The sequence below is a fragment of the Mobula hypostoma genome, chromosome 2, assembly GCF_963921235.1.
Source record: "Mobula hypostoma chromosome 2, sMobHyp1.1, whole genome shotgun sequence".
Lineage (NCBI taxonomy): Eukaryota > Metazoa > Chordata > Chondrichthyes > Myliobatiformes > Myliobatidae > Mobula > Mobula hypostoma.
Genome location: NC_086098.1, coordinates 96447822 through 96472086, shown reverse-complemented (window position 1 = coordinate 96472086; position 24265 = coordinate 96447822). Strand labels below are relative to the sequence as shown.

At 41.0% G+C, this 24265-nt stretch overlaps 1 protein-coding gene across 1 annotated transcript in view; it reads left to right on the top strand.

The window, feature by feature from the left end:
* col9a1b (collagen, type IX, alpha 1b) overlaps positions 1-21991 on the top strand; it is a 68070-nt gene extending 46079 nt beyond the window's left edge. Inside the window, exons 8-13 of the mRNA XM_063068849.1 lie at positions 907-939; positions 5419-5565; positions 5690-5744; positions 15701-15889; positions 17376-17453; positions 20769-21991. Of these exons, the coding sequence (XP_062924919.1) occupies positions 907-939; positions 5419-5565; positions 5690-5744; positions 15701-15889; positions 17376-17453; positions 20769-20953 (687 nt within the window). The 3' untranslated portion in view covers positions 20954-21991. The remainder of the gene's footprint in view (positions 1-906; positions 940-5418; positions 5566-5689; positions 5745-15700; positions 15890-17375; positions 17454-20768) is intronic.
* The last annotated feature ends 2274 nt before the right edge of the window (positions 21992-24265 follow it).

Sequence of the window (24265 nt, the reverse complement as noted above, 5' to 3'; positions counted from 1 at the left end):
ATAGTTCTCTATCAGCTTTGCACATCTGGATACTGCAATTTTTCCCCATTCTTCTTTACAAAACTGCTCAACCTCTGTCAAATTGCATGGGGATCATGAGTGAACAGCCCTTTTCAAGACCAGCTACAAATCCTCAATTGGATTGAGGTCTGGATTCTGACTTGGCCACTCCAGGACATTAACTTTGTTATTGTTAAGCCATTCCTATGTAGCTTTGGCTTTATGCTTGGGGTCTTTGTCCTGTTGGAAAACAAATCTTCTCCCAAGTTGCAGTTCTCTTACAGACTGCATCAAGTTTTCCTCCAGGATTTTCCTGTATTTTGCTGCATTCACTTCACCCTCCACCTTCACAAGCCTTCCAAAGTCTGCTGTAGTGAAGTATTCCCACAACATGATGCAACCACCACATTGCTTCACGGTAAGGATGGTGTGATTTCATGAGTTTTTTTAACAGTAGATTTCTCTTTGCCACTCTCCCATAAAGTAATTAATTTAGATCACTTTGTAGAGATCTGTTTTCACTTTGACAAAAAAAAGTCTTTTTCTGTTGATCAGTGTCAAAAAAAGCCAAATTAAATCCACTGTGATTCAGTGTCGTAAAATGATAAAATATGAAAGCTTCCAAGGTGGGGTGAATACTTTTTTTGGTACTATATAGCATGGAATATGTCCTTCCGGCTGTTCGAGCCACACCACCCAGCACCCTCCAACAATCCTGCATTTAACCCCATCCTAATCATGGGACAATTAACTATGATCAATAAACTTAATCACCAGAACATCTTTGGACTGTTAACATACTGCGCATTGCTTTTGGAGAAAATGTAACTCATTTGATTCTTCTTTTCTCTCCCTTTCCCTTCCCCCGCCACCCCCCCCCAACCTGTCCTTACGATTTACATTTAGGGTGACAGGGGACCACCAGGCCCCAAGGGCTCAGTAAGTATTTTGAGTACTTTTGTTCAATATTATCATTTTGTGAACTTATTTCTAATGCTATAGAAGAATAGACTTTGGGGACATTCGACTGAGGAATTTAAACTGAATAAAGGATTGTATTCAATTTAGATGTAAAATAAAAGCTACTTAAGTAGTTTAAAATGGCTAATAGTTGGGCAGTGGGTGCACTGGAGCTTAAGTTGTACCATAATTGAATGATATTGTTTTGAATATTATTTCTGCTGTTCTGTTATTGTTATTTTTGTATCTTCTCTATCCAGAGTTTGCATGGCACAGTGATGAATGTATGGCTGTGATAGAATAGATTACAGATAAACAAGTGGGGGAATGATATCCATCTAGGTAATGAGAAACTAATCTTTGGAAAATATATGGAAGGAATTCTTAGGGATACTGGGAGTTGTCATTTAATAAGTTGTAGATGAATCAAGAATAGCTAGCATAGTTTTGTTAAGGGAAGTTTGTGAGCATGATTGAATTTTTTGAAACGGTAAAAAGGTTAGAGTAACATGTTGGACATTGCATACATATATTGTCAATCAAAAAATGAAAAAGTTTGTGGTATTTGGAGGAAAGTGACAAGTTGGATCAATTAATAAGCTTAGTTAATTAAAATAAATAATTAAATATTAAATAATTTAAAAACAAATTAGTAATAAGGTTGATTTAGAGACTAGCTCCAAATAGGTTCTAGTAGCTCTGTACCAAGACAGTCTCTCACTGTGATTTGGTGGACCTAAGGATAGAGAGCCTGAGTGAGAAGCCTGCAGATGCCCAGATACGTAGTTGAGAGAGACGAAGGTAAATTGCAAAAAGAATTCATTCCATGTATTCAACTGCATTTATGTCTTTCTTTCTTTTACACTTGACTAAAGTAAACCTATGCTAGCTTCTGTTCTATGCTACATACATGTTGTGGCCATCCGGAATGGCACTGCCTGTGCCCTGGCTCAGAGTGAACACTCCTGTTCATTCATCACTCCTTATGGAGCATTTACATTATCACTCTTATTTTCAGATCCGGTCCAAAATACCTTTCTGATACCTCAATTCCTCTACTTTTATCCTATTCACTTCCCTAAATTTTCTCAGTTTTAATTGGACCCTATTGGCAACTGAGATGTAGGTATTCTAAGTATCTTAAACCTTTTTGACTTTCCACCTGTTTTCAGGAAGATACTACTGAAAATCTATCTCTTTGATCAACATTTTAGATTGCATGTGATCCAAGAAGAGGTAATAAATTAGATACATAATGTTTAGATGGCAGGAAGAAGAGGGTGATGATGAAAGGTGTTTTTTTCTTGGGCTGGAGGCCTGTGACTAATGATGTGCTTTGGGTCAGTCCTGGGTCTATTGTTAATTGTCAACTATATCAATTATTTAGATGAGAATGTACAAGGTATTAAGTTGGCAGGTAACTTTAAAATAGGTGGTGTTTTAGACAGTGAAGATGGTTATCAAAAACTGCAGTGGGATTTTGATCATCTGGGTAAGTGGGGTGGGGAATGGTAATGGAGCTTAATTCAGACTAGTGTGAAGTATTTCATTTTGGGAAGACAAATCAGGGTAGGGCTTTAACACTGAATGGCAGTGGCCCGGGGAGTGTTGTGGGACAGGGAGGCATAGGAGTTCAAGTATATCCTTCCCAGAAAGTGATGAGGGTTGATGAAGAAGGCCTCTGGCAACTTACATTCATCAGTCAGGGGACTGAGTATAGGAGTTGGGACATAATGTTGCAGTTGATCATTTGTGGGTGAGGATGCATTTGGACTATTGTGTCCCATCAGGGAGGAGGCTACTTAGCATCCATTCTAGGATCAATAGACTCAAAAACAGTTATTTCCTCCAAGCACTAAGGCTGACCAACACCTCTACCTACTAACCCACATCGCCACATCTCCCACCACCACTACTTTACCATTTCCTGTCAGTGTCATCTTATGTACAGACACTTCTGTGCCTAGCACCACTTTATGGTCATACAATCAATCAACGTATGTAGCTATCTTATGCATTTATATTTATTGTGGTTTTTTATTATTGTATTCTTTATGTTATTGTGTTTCTTTTTCTGCTGCATCAAATCTGGATTAACAACTATTATGTGCTTCTTTATACTTAAGTACCGAGGATGACATTAAACAATCTTGATCAATTTGGTTACCCTGATATAGGAAAGAGTATGCAGAGAAGGTTTATGGGGATGTTGCCAGGACTCAAAAGGCAGAGTTATAGAGGAAGGTTGAGCAGGCTAGGACTTAATTAGTGGAGTTACACAGGAGTCTGTGTTGGAACTGAAAACATTTGCTTTATACACTAATGATGTGGGTGAAGAATCTGATGTCATTGTGGTCAAGTTTGCAGATGATATCGAGATAGGTGGTGGAACAGGTAGTGTCACAAAGGCAGGGAATCTGCCGAGGAATTTAGACAGCTTGAGAGAATAGTTAAAGAAGTGGCAGGTGGAATACAGCAGAGGTAACTGTGGGGTTATGCATTACTGTAGGAAGAATAATAGGTAGATTATTTTCTACATGGGGAGAAAAATTCAGAGCTCAGAGGTACAGAGGGACTTGGGAATACTAGTTCAGGATTCCCTCAAGATTAACTTACAGGTTAAGAAAGCACTGAAGAAGTTGAATGCAGTGTTAGAATTCGTTTTGAGAAGGCTAGAATATAAAAGCAAGGGTGCACTGCTGATGCTTTATAAAGTGCTGGTCAGACCGCATTTGGAAAATTGTGTGGCATTTTGGGCCACATATCTAATGAAGGAGTTTCTGGTCCAAGAGATGACCCTGAAGAGATTCACATGAATGATCTCAAGAATAAAAGATTTAAAATATGAGTCACATTTGATGTCTCTGGGCCTGTTCTTGATGGAGTTCAGGGGGATGTTGAGGGATCTCATTGAAACCTATTGGATACTGAAAGGCATGAATAGAGTGGATGGGGAAAGGATGTTTCCATAAGTAGGAAAGTCTAGGATATGAAGGTACAGCCTCAGAATAAAGGGACGTCCCTTTAAAACTGAGATGATGAGAAATTTCTTCAGCTGGATGGTGGTGATTCAATGGAGTTTGTTGCCACAAAGAGCTTTGCATGTATTTAAGGCAGAAATTGATATGTTCTCGATTGGTAAAGGGGTTAAGGTTACAGGGTAAAGACAGGCAAGCAGGGTTGAAAAAAAGCATGATTAAATACTGTAGTACATTGTGTACATACATCTACTGATGCTTCTGGACACATCTTCAGTGATGTTTCTGGAATCATCGGGTGTTTCGGGTCTTTCAACATCATACAACCTCCTCCAGGTGACCCAGCCGGGGCTGATCAGACCCCAGCTTGTGTCCAGATGACTAGTTACTTATAACTCCATGGCTCCCCTCTACTGAGCCACAGCCATCTTGAGGCCCTCTCTGTCACATCGGTGGTACTGCGGATGGCTCTCCTCTTCCTCTTTCCCTCGATGCCCAAAATGCTGAAGGCTCTAACTAAAGAACGGGCTACGAATCCCCCACAACCAACTTCCACTGGGAGACACCTCGCTCTCCATCCAGCCTGCTGACAGATGCTGACCAGTCCTGAGTATTTGGAGAGCTTCCTTTCAAAGGCCTCTTCCAAGTGACCTTCCCATGGGACTGTCAGCTCCAGCAGCACCACTTGCTTAGTAGACTCAGACACAAGGACAACATCTGGTCGCAGGGTGGTGGCTGCGACATGGTTGAGGAACTTCAGCTGCCGTTCGAGGTCCACCAACAGTTGCCAGTCCCTTGCAGAGGTCAGGATGCCTGCAGATGTTCTTTTGGCAGGTATTGGCTGCTCCCCAGCTCTGACAAAGGCAGTGGTCTGCTTGGAGGGTCGGGACCGCTTTGCCCACTCAACCCCTGCGCTGATGGCTTCAGCGATGGTCTTCGGGACCTGATCATGCCTCCATCGGTACCATCCCTCACCAAGTGCCCTTGCGCAGCCACTGGGGATGTGCTCCAGGGTTCCTTGCTTGGAGCACAGCTGAATGAGCTGAATGGCCTAATTCTGGTCCTATATCTTATGATCTTATAGAGTTGTGTATAGCTCAACTAATAAATCCCATCACTGTTGTACCTGCAGCCAGATTAGTTAAATTGGCAATAATTTCTCAGGATTTCCAAAAGTTTATATTAACATTATGCAAAAGTGCATTGTAGATTCTTTTTAATCTTTCTAAAGGGATAGATCAGGATGTTGTGCCAACTGCATTTTTTAAAAGTATAAAGGTTGTAGTTGGAAGGAAGTAAACTCTAAGAACCATTAATAGTTCCAAACTTGATTTTCCAGGAATTATTAGAGGCTCTACAGTAAGACTTAATTTCAACACTATGAAGACACACAGGGAAGGTACTAGAGATTTTGGGTAAGGGTGAAACTTGTGTAGCTCTAATCTCTGTTTATTCTGTGATTCTGTTTTTAATTTTCCAGCATGGTAAAGTTGGTCAGGCTGGGTCCCGTGGCAAAGAAGGTTTCCTTGGATTGCCTGGTACAGAAGGTCCCCAGGGACCAATTGGAGCACAAGGGTTACAAGGAGATCGTGGACCTACGGGATTACCTGGAAAACAGGGTCCTCCTGTATGAGTGCACATATGCCTACAACTTTCTATTTTTTCTTGCTCATGACCTCAATTTACCTGTCAACTTCTGAGTTTGATTTTGTAATATTTTTTAATCTTCCTTTTTTAATTAACATTCCTAGGGTAAAGAGCCTACTGACCAGCACATAAGAACTGTGTGTATGAGAGTAATGCAAGGTAACTATTTTGTTATTGTTGCAACTTTACAATGCAGTTTTTTGAAGTCCATTTCAACCAAAACTTATGGGTGATTTAAAGTCAATGTCTCTTGGGTGAGTGGTTGTGCTTTGGAGAGCAGGGAGTACAATGGAGATAAGAGGAATAAGAAGTGATCTCGTAGAATCATAGAATTATTAAAGCATGGGAGGAGACAATTTGGCCCATCAAATCTTTGCTGGCTACTAGCAAAGCAATTCCATCATAACAACCTAGAAACACATGAGCACAAGAAAGAAGAAAGGAGTAAGCCTGACCCATCATTTAATATGATCATGGCTGATCTACGCTGTGTCATTTCCTCTTCTGTGCCATTTCTCCATATCCCACTGTTCCTTGATGTGTTAAGTACTTAACCACCTCCACTTTAAATACTTATAATAATCCAGTTTCCATTATGCCTCTGCCTCCTCTCTCTGCCTTCAGATGTTTCTATGTACCTCAGTTTTAAATAGTCAGCTCCGTTCCAAGACTCCCCCAGAAGTGAAAACATCCCCATGTCTACACACTCAAGCGTCCTAGGATCTAATATGTTTGAGTAAGGTCATCCTGATTTTTCTAAGTTCTAAAGAGTACAGATCAAAACTATTTACTCTTTCTTGGTAAGACATATCCCAGGACTTATGCTGGTGTCACTGCACCATTTTTTTTTTAGGTAACGGCGCCTAAGTTGAACAAACTTGCATTGTTTTCTCTGAAGTGGCAAGGACTGCAGTGAACTTGATAGACGTTTATAAAATTGTGAGAGGCATAGATAAGATAGGCAGCCAATATCTTTTTTTTATCCCTGGGTCGGAGTATCAGAGAGTATGAACCATAGAACCATAGAAACTACAGCACAGAAACAGGCCTTTTGGCCCTTCTTGGCTGTGCCGAACCATTTTCTGCCTAGTCCCACTGACCTGCACACGGACCCTATCCCTCCATACACCTCCCATTCACGTATCTGTCCAATTTATTCTTAAATGTTAAAAAAGAACCCGCATTTACCACCTCGTCTGGCAGCTCATTCCATACTCCCACCACTCTCTGTGTGAAGAAGCCCCCCCCTAATGTTCCCTTTAACCTTTTCCCCCCTCACCCTTAACCCATGTCCTCTGGTTTTTTTCTCCCCTTGCCTCAGTGGAAAAAGCCTGCTTGCATTCACTCTATCTATACCCATCATAATTTTATATACCTCTATCAAATCTCCCCTCATTCTTCTACGCTCCAGTCCTAACCTTTCTCTGTAACTGAGTTTCTCAAGTCCCGGCAACATCCTTGTAAACCTTCTCTGCACTCTTTCAACCTTATTAATATCCTTCCTGTAATTTGGTGACCAAAACTGAACACGATACTCCAGATTCGGCCTCACCAATGCCTTATACAACCTCATCATAACATTCCAGTTCTTATACTCAATACTTTGATTAATAAAGGCCAATGTACCAAAAGCTCTCTTTACAACCCTATCTACCTGTGATGCTACTTTTAGGGAATTTTGTATCTGTATTCCCAGATCCCTCTGTTCCACTGCACTCCTCAGTGCCTTACCATTAACCCTGTATGTTCTACCTTGGTTTGTCCTTCCAACGTGCAATACCTCACACGTGTGTATTAAACTCCATCTGCCATTTTTCAGCCCATTTTCCCAGCTGATCCAAGTCCCTCTTCAGGCTCTGAAAAACTTCCTCACTGTCTACTACACCTCCAATCTTTGTATGCCTGGGATAAGATGAAAGAGGGAAAGTTCAAAGATGATGAGTGAGGCAAGTTTTTTTATACAGAGTGGTAGGTATCTGTAATGTGCTGCCAGGTGTGGTGGTAGAAGGAAATACAACAGAAGCATTTAAGATGCTCTTTGATAGGAATATGAAAAAGCAGAGAATAGAGAAATATGGATGTTATGTAGGCAGCTGGTTTAGATGTCATTGGTTTAATTAGCCTGACACAGCATTGTAGGCTGAAGGGCCTGTTCCTGTGCTGTGCTATTCTGTTCTGTGTATGTAGTATTTCCAGCTGAGGTCTCAGGAACACCATGTACAATTGCAACAAAAATCTCTCCATTTTTAAACTCCAACCCCTTTGCAAAAAAGGCCAAAATGTCATTTGCCTTCTTTACTTGGTGACCTGCCTGCGGGCTTTTTGGACTCGAATGCCTGGATCTCTCTAAACTTCACTCACGTGCATTCTCTCTTCATTTAGATAATAATCTGTCTTGATTTTTCGTACCAAAATGCAAAACCTCAAACTCCTCCACACTAAACTCCATTTGCCAGTCGTTTGTCCCCTTAAACTTTCTAGGTCAGATTGCAGGATCACAATATGCCTTTCCACTGATTTTTGTATCATTGACCAATTTGGGAAGCTTCCGTATTATTCCTTACTCCAGGTGATTAATGGATTAATTGTGGGCAAAGTACTAATACCTGTGGTACTCCACTGTTACATCTTTCCTGTCCAAAAAGGATCTATTTATTCCAACTCTCTGTTTTCTATAAAATAGCCAGTTGTTAATCCTTTCTAATACACTTCCTCTGATACCATGGCTTTATAATATATGCACTAGCCATCTTGACACCTTGTCAAAAGCCTTTAAGAAATGTACAACTACATCGTCACGTCTACCAACTCTCCCTGCAACATCCTCAAAGAATTTGATCAAATTTGTCAAAGATGATTTATTTGCCTTTTATAAAAACATGTTGACAACGTTAATTACGATCAGCTTTCTGAAATGATTAGCTGTAACATTTATATACTATATCATAGCAAGTTTGTGTTGGCAGTAATGAAGGCAAATATGAACATAGAACATAGAATAGTACAGCACAGTACAGGCCCTTCGGCCCACCATGTTGTGCCGACCCTCAAGCCCCGCCTCCCATATAACCCCCCCACCTTAAATTCCTCCATATACCTGTCTAGTAGTCTCTTAAACTTCACTAGTGTATCTGCCTCCACCACTGACTCAGGCAGTGCATTCCACGCACCAACCACTCTCTGAGTAAAACACCTTCCTCTAATATCCCCCTTGAACTTCCCACCCCTTAACTTAAAGCCATGTCCTCTTGTATTGAGCAGTGGTGCCCTGGGGAAGAGGCGCTGGCTATCCACTCTATCTATTCCTCTTATTATCTTGTACACTTCTATCATGTCTCCTCTTATCCTCCTTCTCTGCAAAGAGTAAAGCCCTAGCTCCCTTAATCTCTGATCATAATGCATACTTTCTAAACCAGGCAGCATCCTGGTAAATCTCCTCTGTACCCTTTCCAATGCTTCCACATCTTTCCTATAGTGAGGTGACCAGAACTGGACACAGTACTCCAAGTGTGGCCTAACCAGAGTTTTATAGAGCTGCAACATTACATCGTGACTCTTAAACTCTATCCCTCGACTTATGAAAGCTAACACCCCATAACTACCCTAACTACTTTCTTAACTACCCTATCTACCTGTGAGGCAACTTTCAGGGATCTGTGGACATGTTCCCCCAAGATCCCTCTGCTCCTCCACACTACCAAGTATCCTGCCATTTACTTTGTACTCTGCCTTGGAGTTTGTCCTTCCAAAGTGTACCACCTCACACTTCTCCGGGTTGAACTCCATCTGCCACTTCTCAGCCCACTCCTGCATCCTATCAATGCCTCTCTGCAATCTTCGACAATCCTCTACACTATCTACAACACCACCAACCTTTGTGTCGTCTGCAAACTTGCCAACCCCCCCTTCTACCCCCACATTCAGGTCGTTAATAACAATCACGAAAAGAGGTCCCAGAACAGATCCTTGTGGGACACCACTAGTCACAATCCTCCAATCTGAATGTACTCCCTCCACCAGCATCCTCTGCCTTCTGCAGGCAAGCCAATTCTGAATCCACCTGGCCAAACTTCCCTGGATCCCATGCCTTCTGACTTTCTGAATAAGCCTACCATGTGGAACCTTGTCAAAGGCTTTACTAAAATCCATGTAGATCACATCCACTGCACTACCCTCATCTATATGCCTGGTCACCTCCTCAAAGAACTCTATCAGGCTTGTTAGACATGATCTGCCCTTCACAAAGCCATGCTGACTGTCCCTGATCAGACCATGATTCTCTAAATGTCCATAGATCCTATCTCTAGAATCTTTTCCAACAGCTTTCCCACCACAGACGTAAGGCTCACTGGCCTATAATTACCTGAACTATCCCTACTACCTTTTTTGAACAAAGGGACAACATTCGCCTCCCTCCAATCCTCTGGTACCATTCCCATGGACAACGAGGACATAAAGATCCTAGCCAGAGGCTCAGCAATCTCTTCTCTCACCTCGTGGAGCAGCCTGGGGAATATTCCATCAGGCCCTGGGAACTTATCCATCCTAATGTATTTTAACAACTCCAACACCTCCTCTCCCTTAATATCAACATGCTCCAGAACATCAACCTCACTTATATTGTCCTCACCATCATCAAGTTCCCTCTCCTTGGTGAATACTGAAGAGAAGTATTCATTGAGCAGTAATTTCCAGAAGACTAGAATATAAACGTAGGAGTGTAATGCTGAAGCTCTATAAGCTATTGTTCAGACCCCATTTGTATTATTGTTCAGTTTTCAGCCCCATAATCCAAAAAAGCATGTGCTGATATTGCAGTGGGTCCTGAGATGGCTTACAAGAATGATCCTGGGAATGAAAGGGTTAACATACGAAGGACATTTGATGTCAGTCAGACTGTACTCATTGGAGTTTAGAAGAATGAGAGGGATTTCATTGAAAGGCCCACTGCAGATAGAGTGGATGTGAAAAGAATGCTTCCATTAGTGGGAGAGTCTAGGACCAGAGGGCACAGCTTCAGTATATAAGTACATCCCTTTAAGAACAGATGAGAAAGAATTTCTTTTGTGAGAGGGAGGTGATTCTCAAGAATTCATTGCCACAAACAGCTGTGGAAGCCAAGTCATTAGATATATTTAAAATGAAGGTTGATAGGTTATTGATTAATAAGGTTGTCAAAGATTATGGGGAGGAGGAAGGAGAATAGGATTGAGGGAAAATAAATCAGCAATGATCAAATGGTGGAGCAGACTCAATGGGCCGAATAGTTTAAATTCTGCAGTTACGTCTTATGGTCTTATATCCTCTTTGACTCAAGCATCTTGTGAATAATAACTGTTATAGGAACTGGCTTTTTGTTCCCTGCCTTCTGCCTTTCTCTTTTTTTCAAACAGTGGAGTCAGATTGGCAGTCTTTCCTCTGAGAATCTGGTGAGCTGTGAAAAGTTTCAGCCAAAGCATCCAATGTCTCTGCAGCAACTTCACAGAACATAGAACAGTTCAGCTCTGGAGAGGCCATTCGGCTTTTGATTTTGGGCCAAACCTGATGCCAATTTAAATTAAATGTCCTGTTCCTGTATATTATTCATATCATCCATTCCCTTCATATTCATGTGTGTATCTACAAGCCTCATAAACTCCACCAAATACCTACTTAAACTACAGCCTCTGGTATCCCATTCTAGGCACCAACCACCCTCTGCTAAAAAAAAATCCCCCTCACCTATTTGACAGTTCCAGCCTGGAAAAAAGATTCTGACTGTCTACCTAATCTGTGTTTCTCATGATTTAAAAAATCTTTGTCAGATCTTCCCTTTATCAGGTGTCCAACCTTTCCTTATAGTGCATACTCTCTAATCCAGGCAGCATATTGGTAAACCTCTTCTGTACCCTTTCCACAGTCTTCACACCCTTTCTGTAATGGGACAACCAAAACTGCACAATTAATCCAAATATGATTTGACTAAATTTTTAATTTTATAGTTGCAGCAGGACATCTTACTTTTATACTCAGTGTCCTGATGAATGAAAGTAAACATGATACACACCTTTTTCACCACCCTGTCTACTTGCTTGGCCATTTTCAGGGAACTATGGACTTGGATCCCTCTGTGCAACAATGCTGTTAAAGATTTGTGCCATCAATTGTATTCAAATTTCCCCACTCGTCCATATATTTGTTTATTTAATTTATTCATTGATGTATGTAGTCCAGAGTGCAGACATCCCACCCTGCAAAAACTCATTTCAGGGAGGTAGCACCATGAATTTGCGGGAGACTTCCGGGAGAGGTGGGATGTCTGCAATAGAGTAGCTCCTTAGCAGCTAGCCAGCTAGTTTAAATAACATTAGCTATGCTAATGAATGAATGACACCTGTTAAACTCACCTCAACATGTCTTTTACAGTCTTAACCCACCATGGGCAATAGAAAAGTCACTGTTGCAAACAGTGCAGCGAGCAACACTGTCATTACTTTTGATCCATATTAGGCAGGGGTACACTTTAGGGTAGTCTGGGGTGACGTACTTTTTATATTTTCTTTTTTTGGAACATTCTGCCACTCTAACTTTTTTTGGAACTCTCTCGCTCTTGCTTGCGGTGTCTCTCTATCGCGCACTGTCTCGCTCGTGGTCACTCTCACTCGTGCTTGCTTTCTCGCTCTCTTGTGCTTGCTTTCTCACTCTTGCTCTCGCTGCTCGCGCTTGCTTTCTCACTCTCTCTCACGCGCGCTCTCTCTCTCGTGGTCGCTCTCTTGCTCTCACGTTCTCTCATGCTTGCTTTCTCGCTCTCACTCTCGTGCTTACTTTCTCACTCTCTCACGCGCGCTCTCTCTCTCGTGGTCGCTCTCACTCGCACTTGCTCTCTCACACTTGATTTCTCGCTCTCTCGCTCTCTCTCTTGTGGTCGCTCTCTTGCTCTCACGTTCTCTCGTGCTTGCTTTCTCGCTCTCACTCTCGTGCTTACTTTCTCGCTTTCTCTCTCGCGCTCTCTCTCTCGTGTTCGCTCTCACTCGCGCTTGCTCTCTCACACTTGCTTTCTTGATTTTTCGCTCTCTCTCGCGCTTGCTTTCTTGCTTTTTCGCTCTCTCTCGCGCGTTCTCTCACGCTCGCGCTCAAAAAATTCAATTTCCGGGACATTGTATATAATTTGCGGGCATCAGGGAGCCACTATTAATATGCGGGAGACTCCCGGAACTTCCGGGAGAGGTGGGATGTCTGAGAGTGGGCTCTCCCAGCTCTTCGAGTCATGCCCACCCAGCAATCCCCGACAGCCCCGAACCTAATCATGAGGCAATTTACAATGACCAACTCATCTAACTGGTACGTCTTTGAATAGTGGGAGGAAACCGGAGCACCCGGAGAAAACCCATGCATTCTCTGGGGAGGACGTACAGAGGATGCCGGAAATGAACTCCAAACTGAAATGAATGGAAGGGAATTCTACATTTCTACAACATTTATGTCCTCTAACTGTTTTGCGTTCACCCTCCTGAATGATCTAGTTCTAGGATTGCAAATATCCCTCACAAGAAATTCTCTGTTTACTTTTTCTAGCACATTGTTTTAATATATTCAACACCTTGATTTAATATGTATTGCACTTCTGACTGTTGACAAAAACAACATAGAATAGTACAGCACATTACAGGCCCTTCGGCCCACAATGTTGTGCCGACCCTCAAACCTTGCCTCCCATATAACCCCCCCACCTTAAATTCCTCCATATACCTGTCTAGTCTTGACCCTACATAAGTCTTCTGGAAAGATCTAAGAATCTTACTTTAGAATCTACCCAGCATCCATGCTTCTCTTTAGCTTGTATAATAAGTCAGCAGTCACCAAAAATACAGTTCTATGATGTTAAGCCAGATGAATCTCCTGATTTTCCCCACCCTCCATTCTTGAGATGGGGATGCTCACTTCCAGTTTCACCTAAAACTGAGTAACTTGATAGGTGAACCAGACTCTGTAAGGTTGGGGGATTGTCTTCCTTGGAAAGTTACTAATCATACAAAACCTCATGCATCCTCTTTCAGTAACATGTCTACCAATACTCAAAACGTCTTTTAATTTCAGATTCATTTAATCAAAATGAATTTCCCAGCAGACACAGTGTGCTTCCAGAATTATAACTTGTATCTGTAATGTAAGTGCTGGATTTTTGTGCGGTGATTTAACCACAGTACTATTCTACATGTCATGCAAACAGGGCTAAATCTTTGAGTAGGATTTACATCCATTTACTGTTACTATTGGGCATATTGTAGATAGGGATTTTGAAGTGGAAAGGAAATTTATTACAACTATTACAGCCATCAGCATCAAATATGTACTGTACATATCAAGCCCAATCTAGAATCATGATCTCTGTAATGTGCTCTGAAAATTTCTATTCTTTTTTTATTCATAGAATATGCATTTATACAGCAGAAAAGGAAGCCAATTTGTCTGTACCATACATTTTCACCATACCTTGTAGCTTTTTCCTCTTAGCAAATTCCTTTTGAAAGTACCTTTTCATTTGCTTTCTCAATCCTTTCAGATTCCAGATCTCAGCAAAAAAATGTTTGCACCAAATATGTAAAGTTGTGCATCAAGAATGCATAACAAATTAAGTGAAATGCTTCACCTAGTGTAATCAGGTGAACATTTCCATGAGTATGTGACTATCTTCGCAAAGCCTAAAATGGTCTGACCTGGCCTGTTGGGCTCTGGTTGAGCTGAGGTGTGCTGGCCCGCTCAGTACTTTGTCCAGTTCATGAAAATTATATGAGTGTTATTGTATGTATCCTCTGGCTTTAATCCATGTTTGGGCTGTGTAAAAAACCTATTGTTTTCCATTGTTCTACGTGTCTTGGGGTCAAGTCAGGTCAGAATCAGAGTCAGATTTAACTTTCAAACTCAAGCAGAACTCTAATTCTCACTGTATATAAGACCATCAGTCATAGAGCAAAATTAGGTCACTTAGCTCATCGAGTCTGCTCTGCCATTCCATCATGGCTGATTTATTATCCCGCCGAGCCCCGTTCTCCTGCCCTTCCCCCTGTAACGTTTGACACCCTTACTACTCAAGAACCTATCAACCTCCACATTAAATATACCTAATGACTTGGCCTCCACAGCTGTCTGTGGCAATCAATTTCACAGGTTCACTGCACTTTGTTCCAACCAGCTTTATAGTGTTGGACTGAAATAAAGGATATTTTGGCAAATGGATCTGCATTTGATAATTACCTAATTAATTTCATTTGAACTCAGAACTCACAGAGATGTTCATCTATTAGTTTGAATAACACAAGTAAAACTATAGCAATAAAATGACATCTTCAATCAGGCTGAATGCCGCAAGGTGCTCTACAGAGAATGATTGGTCATTGAAGTAACGTAAATTTTAGGATTAAAGTCAGTTATGAGGTTAATTAAATGAACAATAGGTCAATATTTATCCTTTTTCCTGAACAGAATGTTTACAATAGAATTATGAAATTTGTTGTACAACAGGAGCTGGCCAGCCCATTGCATCCAGGCAAGCCGAAATGGACTGAAGCTTTATCCCATTTTTCATAGTCCATTGCCCTGCAGGTTATTGCTCTTCAAATTACTCACTGCACTATTGAATTTAACTTTTAAATCAATGTTTCTTCTGTGTTCTCTGTTGATGGATGCTGCCTCACTATGTTTATAGCTAACACACTAGTCATCACAATATTTCAGTATTTGAAAATTGTCAATACTTTCACAGTTATTACGTAAATACACTGAGAATTTCAAATGACTCTGAAAGGAATTGCAAATATTTGTTTGAACAGAATGTGAAATTTGCACCTGCAAAGTATAGTCAAGGTGTTTCAGATCAAGGGACATTAGATGAACATTGAAAAAAAAATAGAATGTGTGGCTGAGAGTGTTTAAATAAAGAGGGTGGGAAGGAAATTGAATGAAGGAGCAAACACTGACATGATCAATTTATCTGACTGGCTTTCACCAGAGCTTTATGTTCTACATTTCTATCACAGAAAAGGGTTGCACTACTGTAACAAGTATGCAGAGCAAAAATGCATCTTACCTTGTTTTATTGGCATTGTGTAATTTGCTGACTTGCTATAACCCGACAGAACACTTGGCTCATTTGGCCTCCAGCCTTAGGCGACCTGAATCTGGAATCATGGGTATGCCGGGACGTCCTGGACCACCTGGCCCCCCAGGTCCACCTGGAGACAGTGGCTTCCCTGGACAACCAGGAGCCCGTGGACTCACTGGCCTCAAAGGACCACCTGGCATAATTGGTTACAAAGGACAAAAAGGTAATGGTCAAGCAAAACAGTGTTTCTGCCAAATACTTCCTTTTAAAATACATGGATGATAATAGTTATTTGCACATAAACCATATTGTCAGAAGGTTGTGGATTTAGAAAGGCTGAAAGAGTAATGGAAATTTCAGATCAACTCGTTTAATATTATTGTATACTTATACAGTCCACGTCTTGGTGAATTGCCAGACCTTTCTTATGCAACCGTTTAACAGATACATTGCATGCTTTATCAGTCAAGTTTGTTCTTAATGTAACCACAGATTTTTGAAGTTTGAATTAACTCGTCTTTATTAGTGCTGGGACCCCAGTTGTTTACAATATATATTAATGACTTGGATGAGGGAATTAAATGCAGCATCTCCAAGTTTGCGGATGACACGAAGCTGGGTGGCAGTGTTAGCAGTGAGGAGGATGCTAAGAGGATGCAGGGTGACTTGGATAGGTTGGGTGAGTGGGCAAACTCATGGCAGATGCAATTTAATGTGGATAAATGTGAAGTTATCCACTTTGGTGGCAAAAATAGGAAAACAGATTATTATCTGAATGGTGGCCGATTAGGAAAAGGGGAGGTGCAACGAGACCTGGGTGTCATTATACACCAGTCATTGAAAGTGGGCATGCAGGTACAGCAGGCGGTGAAAATGGCGAACGGTATGCTGGCATTTATAGCGAGAGGATTCGAGTACAGGAGCAGGGAGGTACTACTGCAGTTGTACAAGGCCTTGGTGAGACCACACCTGGAGTATTGTGTGCAGTTTTGGTCCCCTAATCTGAGGAAAGACATCTTTGCCATAGAGGGAGTACAAAGAAGGTTCACCAGATTGATTCCTGGGATGGCAGGTCTTTCATATGAAGAAAGACTGGATGAACTGGGCTTGTACTCGTTGGAATTTAGAAGATTGAGGGGGGATCTGATTGAAACGTATAAGATCCTAAAGGGATTGGACAGGCTAGATGCGGGAAGATTGTTCCCGATGTTGGGGAGGTCTAGAACGAGGGGTCACAGTTTGAGGATAGAGGGGAAGCCTTTTAGGACTGAGGTTAGGAAAAACTTCTTCACACAGAGAGTGGTGAATCTGTGGAATTCTCTGCCACAGCAAACTGTTGAGGCCAGTTCATTAGCTATGTTTAAAAGGAAGTTAGATATGGCCCTTGTGGCTACAGGGGTCAGGGGGTATGGAGGGAAGGCTGGGTTCTGAGTTGGATGATCAGCCATGATCATAATAAATGGCGGTGCAGGCTCGAAGGGCCGAATGACCTACTCCTGCACCTATTTTCTATGTTTCTATGTTTCTATATTATGCATTACTTCTCCAAACTTGATAACATCGCCTAAATTTGTTCATTAAAAAAAGTTGAATGGTGGCAATAGGGCTGCAACAACAAAATATTATTTTACTTATTCAACTTTAACATTTTTGTTCTGGTAATTTCCCTTCTTGTTCTCTGTCAATGTATAACATGAATTTCTGTGCAGGTGAACAAGGTGATAGAGGTGATAGGGGACTGCCAGGAAGAGGACCCATGGGTTTGCCCGGGCCACAAGGTCTACCAGGTATGAGCAAACAAGGCTAAAATCAGTTGGCCTAATCTTTTTTATTGTTTGCAAACTTTTAAGGATGACTTTTTGTGATTATTATTATTTTGTGTTGTTGCTTAAGCTTGTAAGAATGTATCCATTCCTTACCTAGGAAATGGTCTGTATTACAGTTTTACTGCCATGTTATTTACAACAGATTTATCAAGCTGACCATAAAATATGTATCTGTTTCCTCTGTACATAGTAAATGGTTCATCCAACTTAATCAAATGAACATTCCAGTGGTTGGTTATCTGAGCGAGGCCCAATGAGATCTGACTCTGTCAGGTTTGGGTCAGGTCGGATGTGTATTTGTGTTCAGATCAGGTTGAAAACTACAATAGTGATCCAGCCTATTACTTTATCCAAGTTAGGAAGATTTGCTTAGTATTACTGCATGTGTTCTCTGTCCTTAGCTAATAGCAATATCCTGAAATAGAATTATCTTTGAACGATAGATATTCAGTACCATTGAGCACACAAATGGTGTGTATTGAAACAACAGATCCTGTTCCTAGAATTTCTTTGGATGTGAACTCCAGATCAGTCCAGAAGATGTCAATAGTGCTCTGCTTGAGGAGGAGGAAGAAGAGAGAGAAAATGTTTGGGGACAGTAATGAGAGCCCCTTCTAATTCCAGTAAGGTAGTTGGATCAAACTGGATATGGATATGGAACTACCTTATTTGTGCATGCAGCAATTCTTGGACAACTTTGAGGCCATATAGGTGTAAGGGCCTACTTTCCCTTGCTGAACATGAGGCAACACAAGTGAAATTCCTTACAACCATGTCTAAGATGTTACAATCCCCTTCTCACACAACTGAAAACTTGACTTCTTTTCTTGTCATCTGCAGACTTCAATTTTCCATAGATTTATAGTTGTTCTTCTGAGACCTCTACTCTAATGCTAGTCCTGCTCAACTGTCCATGAAGACCTGCAGTTCCTGTAATGATCCTCTGAATCTGGGAATATCTTCATCCTCATCAACATATCCATTTGTGCCCTTGTCTCAATTCATCTCCATTCTCTGTTGATTCTTGCCTCCCTTCACTTCATCTTTGGAAGCTGAATTTTTAGCTCAGCCCCATCTCTGTCTACACACAAATTAAAATCTCTACCAACCACCTCTTATGCAAGCAACACTTCCAGTGATTTCCTTAACAATTCCTGCCTGTTTAGACTGCTTTTTCCATTGGCTGTGCCACCCCTTTGAAAGAACTATCTAAATTAGTCCTAGTTCTCTCCATTCATCCAAACTTGGCAAATTTTCCTCAAACAAGTATTTAACCAATTCCGTTTTGAAAGTTGCCATCAGATTTACTCACACCACATTTTTCAGGTAGTGGGTACAAACTAATAACAGTGAACAAAGTGTTTTTTCTACTCAAATTGTTTCTGTTCTTTTTTTGATAGTTACAAAAATAATGCTATGTTTAAATTCTGTAGTTAATACTCATCAATCAGATGAGTTACAGTATGGTCTAAATAAATATGCAAAGCTTACACACATACATACCCTAAAACAGGAATGAGTGACAATACACTACTTACTGGATCACCCTTGAGGCCAGACTCACCCAGAAGGCCTCGTGGCCCTATGTCTCCCTGAAGAAAAAAAAACTGTCAAACCTATCCTCAAAACATTGCAATGAAAAGCATCTGTATTTATCATTACAATATGTGTTCGTTCAAATGATCAAAATTCAAAGGTTCATTTATTATCAAAGTATATAACTTGAAATTCATCTTCTCCAGGTAGCCATGAAACCAAGAAAGAAAAGAAAGGCAGCACGATCACTGATCCCCAAAACCCCTGTTACAGCACAAAATACGACCAAAAATGGAGCGGGCGCATCGACCCCCAAATCCCTCCTCCCGCACCAAAAAATGAACAAAACGGAACAGGCACATCAACCCCGAAATCCCTCCTTCCACTCAAAAAAACAAACAAAAACAGAACAGGCACATTGACCCCCCCCCCCCAAGTCTCCCTCCCAGCACAAAAATAACAAGAAAGATCGGGAGAAAAGCACAGAATATAAAAACTGTAAGACTGAGAAAAACCTATAGTCCAAGTCCACATCAAAATGCAGAAAACCTGAGGTAAAGTTCTTTGGGCCCAGCAGCAGACCTTCCCCCCGCCCCACCCCATAGCAGGTCGATCTAAAGACACGCAGCCGGCATCACCCACCGCACTCGCTTGATGCTTCATTTCCCTCCTCACTTTAATTGGCAAACAATAGAAGTTTCAATCAGTGAAATGGAGTCAAACAACAGTCTGCACCTTGTCCTGCAGCCTTCTCGCCACATGTTGCCTCTGTCTCCTGGAATCCTCTTGGGGACTGGAGAGTGCTAAAGCACCCAAATGATCTCCAAGCTTTTGAATGCGCCTTGATGTTTCAATCCCCCTTGTTGCTTTAATCAGCAAACAATAGAATCTTTAATTGGCAAAATGGAGTCGAACATTGAACATCAAAGTTCAAAGTAAATTTATTACCAAAGTACATATATGACATCATGTACAACCCTGAGATTCATTTTCCTGCGGGTATTCACAGTAATACAAGAAATGAAAGAACTCACCCAACAGAATGGACAAATGATCAGCGTGCAAAAAGGAGCCATCACTGCAAATACAAAAAGAAAAAATATAATAAATAAGCAATAATTATGAAGAACCCGAGATGAATACTCCTTGAGAATTAAGTCTGTAGATTGTGGGAACAGTTCAGTGATTGGGCAGGTGAAGTTGAGTGAAGTTATCCCCTCTGGTTGAAGAGCCTGATGGTTGAGAGGTAATAGCTTTTCCTAAACCTGGTGGTGTGGGTTCTGAGGCTCCTGTACCTCCTTCCTGGAATCAGCAGTGAGAAGAGTGCATGGCCTGGATAGCGGTGGTCCACATACAATGAAATGCATCGTTTGCGACAAATCAATTCAGTGAGGATTGTGCTGGCACCCACAGTAATTAAATGTACATTGATAGCCTAACCTACCTACCTACCAATACTCGGCCAATTTCTGACTTGAATCTCTAATTGCTCCCAAATCCACAGCCTTTATGGGAAAGAAATCCAATATTTTTTTTCAGAAATGGTTGAGAAATACTGTAGTTCTGCTTCCATCTCTCTTTAGTTTTCTTTTTCAGTCAGTGGGAATAGTTCAGTAGCACTTGGGAAGAAAACATGCTCAAATGGGGTGTCAGTATTTAATAAAGATGGATAGTGATAGTCTATTTGTACTTCATATGAGCCACAGGAACTAATAACACCATTGTTTTTCTTCGGTATAGGGGAGCCTGGCAAGAATAGCTTTGGTAGGGGTGGCCGTGATGGTATGAGAGGGCCACCTGGAAAGGCTGGACAGCCTGGTATTCCTGGTCCACCTGGGCGTGCAGGACCTCCTGGCTACTGTGAGTCTTCTGCCTGCACACAAGCTTTGCGAGCACCACCACCAGAAAATGTAAAAGGACCATGAACTATTAAAACTTAACTGTTAAAATGTGGAGAAGGTTACAGAGAAAAAGAGGAGAACTGAAAACTACGTAAGTTTTAATCTGGGAAATGGACTTCAACGTTTCATTTTATAACACTGTTTTATTTTGAAAAATAAATTGTACTTGATAATGTAATTTGAACTGATGGTGCTCCATAAGTAACTAAACCACAATTCTCCATTGGATGTACATTAAAATTAAAAGATGACCAAAAGAAATTGTACTTTTGATAATTTCCTGATACTTCCCTTCCCTGGTGTGTTACGGAGTCCCCATTACTTTCCTATAAATAACTTAAAAGAGAAGATTGTGTTAATTATTACCTCAGAAATAATATTTTCCATTTCACCTTGTAAAATTAAAAAAATACTAAACTTGGAAAGCCAATTGATGAAGTTTTGCCAATGTGTTTGTACTATATTGTATACTAAACCTATTAACAGGAAATAATAAAGATTTCATTTTGTACAGAAATTGTCAGAGACCATTCATGTTAAAACATGCCACATGGAATCGCTGTGTGCTGTAAATCTCTGTACATGTCTGATTCTGGGATTATTCAAGGAGAATCACTTTTTTTCTTCTTGGGTAACATTATTTAATAGATTGAGTGATGGATATTTCATCCCAGCCACTTTGCTCTAGTGTGCACAAAATTCTTTGATTCCAACTTGTACCTCTGTGCTTTTAGAATCCTTGGTTAAATTGGCATTTTCATGTTGTCAAAAATTATTTCATTTATGGAGACTAGAAAATTAATGCATTTGGAAAAAAGTATGTTATTTATTTTATCACTCTATAGTGATATTGTTTATTATTGTAGAAGAATGTAATAAATGCAAATTTTTTCAGAAAGTGCATGTTTTTCTATGAATGGTCAATTCAATTAGCTAGCAGCCTAATCAGTCAGTACATCCAGACCATTGTTGAGTTTTATTTTCAGACTTTTTTTCTAGATCAGAGATTTGTAGTGTACATGTCTTTCTGTTCTTTGCAAAAAAAGGAAATTATGAATTAAAAGTATCACACCATTTATTTGCAATAAGTGACTAATTTAAATAGTTATTTGTTGAATGTTTACCTTTATTGTATTTTTATTTGTTATGATGCTCATTTATTAACTGGAAAGGAAGTAATTTTGGACAAAATTGCCTAAAAAGTCATCTGCTCCGTCACGGATTGCTAATACAAATTTGCAAATGTCACCCATGTGAATTCGTGGTGGCACAATCAAACCTTGGTTTTAGATTGTGAACCTCGTTTAATAGCACATAAATGTTTAGAGTGCCTTCTCCTGAAAGAGATAGTACCAGTCCTAAAGAAATAACTTTGCATTTAGCATAGGTGTCAGTATTTAGTTGCAGAGGAATGGCCAGGATTGCAAGCTGTCAAGAGACTTCTCCTGCAATGACAGAGGCCGAGGCATTCCCCAAACCCAATTTTATTGACCATCACTTTGTGATCTAGAGGACCAGGACAACATCAGAATGGAGGTGTGTGCCATAAAGACCAGGAGGTCATCTGAAATATAATGAGAGGGAGTGGGGAAGAGATAATGGCGGAACTAACTGCAAGGAGTGATAATTCCCAAAATATGCGGCAGTGTTGTGAGAACCAACATGTTCTGATAGATATATCCAAGTAAGAACTTTATCACTGTTCATAGGATCTTAGCCAATTCTGTTGTTACCATAACTAGCTGGTACTATTATAACCAGCTAGTTATGGGAACTGCAGTGATAGGGCTGAGGATGACCTAGTTGGTTTACAAACAAAGGAAGTATGCAGTGAGATTGCTAGCAAAGACAGGCTGATTTGCAATAAGTGACTAATTTAAATAGTTATTTGTTGAATGTTTAGGGCAAAATTGCAATCAACGGTATTAGCTGCAATGCCAAAGGAGGACAAAATTGAAAAGAGTGACGAATGCAGGACTGAAGGTGTTATACTTGAATGCATAAATAAGGCAGATGAACTCGTAGCACAGTTACAGATTGGCATGTATGAGGTTCTGGGTGTCACCCAGTCGTGGCTGAAAGAAGATTATAGCTGGGAGCTAATGTCCAAGGATACACATTGTATGGAAAGGACAGGCAGGGAAGCAAAGGGTTTGGGGTGGTTCTGTTGGTAAAAAATGAAATCAAATCCTTAATAAGAGGTGACACGGGATCGGAAAGTATAGAATCGTTATGGATCGAGCTCAGAAACTGCAAAGGTAAAAAAATCCTGATGGGAGTTACATACAGACCTCTGAACAGTAGCAAAAATGTGGGTTACAAATTCCGGCAGGAGATAGAAAATCCACATCAAAAGGCAATATTACAATCATCATGGGAATTTTAACATGCAGGTAGATTCGGAAAATCTGGTTGGTGCTGGATCCCAAGAGGGAGAATTTGTAGAATGCTTATGAGATGACTTGTTAGAGCAGCCTGTGGTCGAGCCCACTAGGGGTTCAGTTATCAAAGTTGCTGGTGAACGCAGCAGGCCAGGCAGCATGTCTAGGAAGAGGTACAGTCGACATTTCGGGCCGAGACCCTTCGCCAGGACTAACTGAAAGAAGCGCTGGTAAGAGATTTGAAAGTGGGAGGGGGAGGGGGAGATCCAAAATGATAGGAGAAGACAGGAGGGAGAGGGATGGAGCCAAGAGCTGGACAGTTGATTGGCAAAAGGGATATGAGAGGATCATGGGACAGGAGGCCTAGGGAGAAAGAAAAGGGGGAGGGTGGGAGAAAACCCAGAGGATGGGCAAGGGGTATAGTGAGAGGGACAGAGAGAGTCTTCTCCTATCATTTTGGATCTCCCACTTTCAAATCTCTTACCAGCTCTTCTTTCAGTTAGTCCTGGCGAAGGGTCTCAGTCCAAATTGTCGACTGTACCTCTTCCTAGAGATGTTGCCTGGCCTGCTGCGTTCACCAGCAACTTTGATGTGTGTGGCTTGAATTTCCAGCATCTGCAGATTTCCTCATGTAGGGGTTCAGTTATTCTTGGATTGGGTGTTGTGCAGTAAACCAGAATTGATTTAGAATGTAAGATAAAGGAACCCTGAAGGACATGTGATCATTAATAACATTAATTTGATAGAATTCACCCTGCAATTTGAGAAGGAGAACCTAAGGTCAGATATATCAGTATTACAGTGGAGTAAAGAGAATTACAGAGGCATAAGAGAGGAGCTGGCCATAATTGATTGGAAGAGAACACTAGCAGGGATGACAGCAGAATACCAATCGCTGGAATTTCTGGGAGCAATTCGGAAGATGCACAATCGATGTATCTCAAAGAAAAAGTAG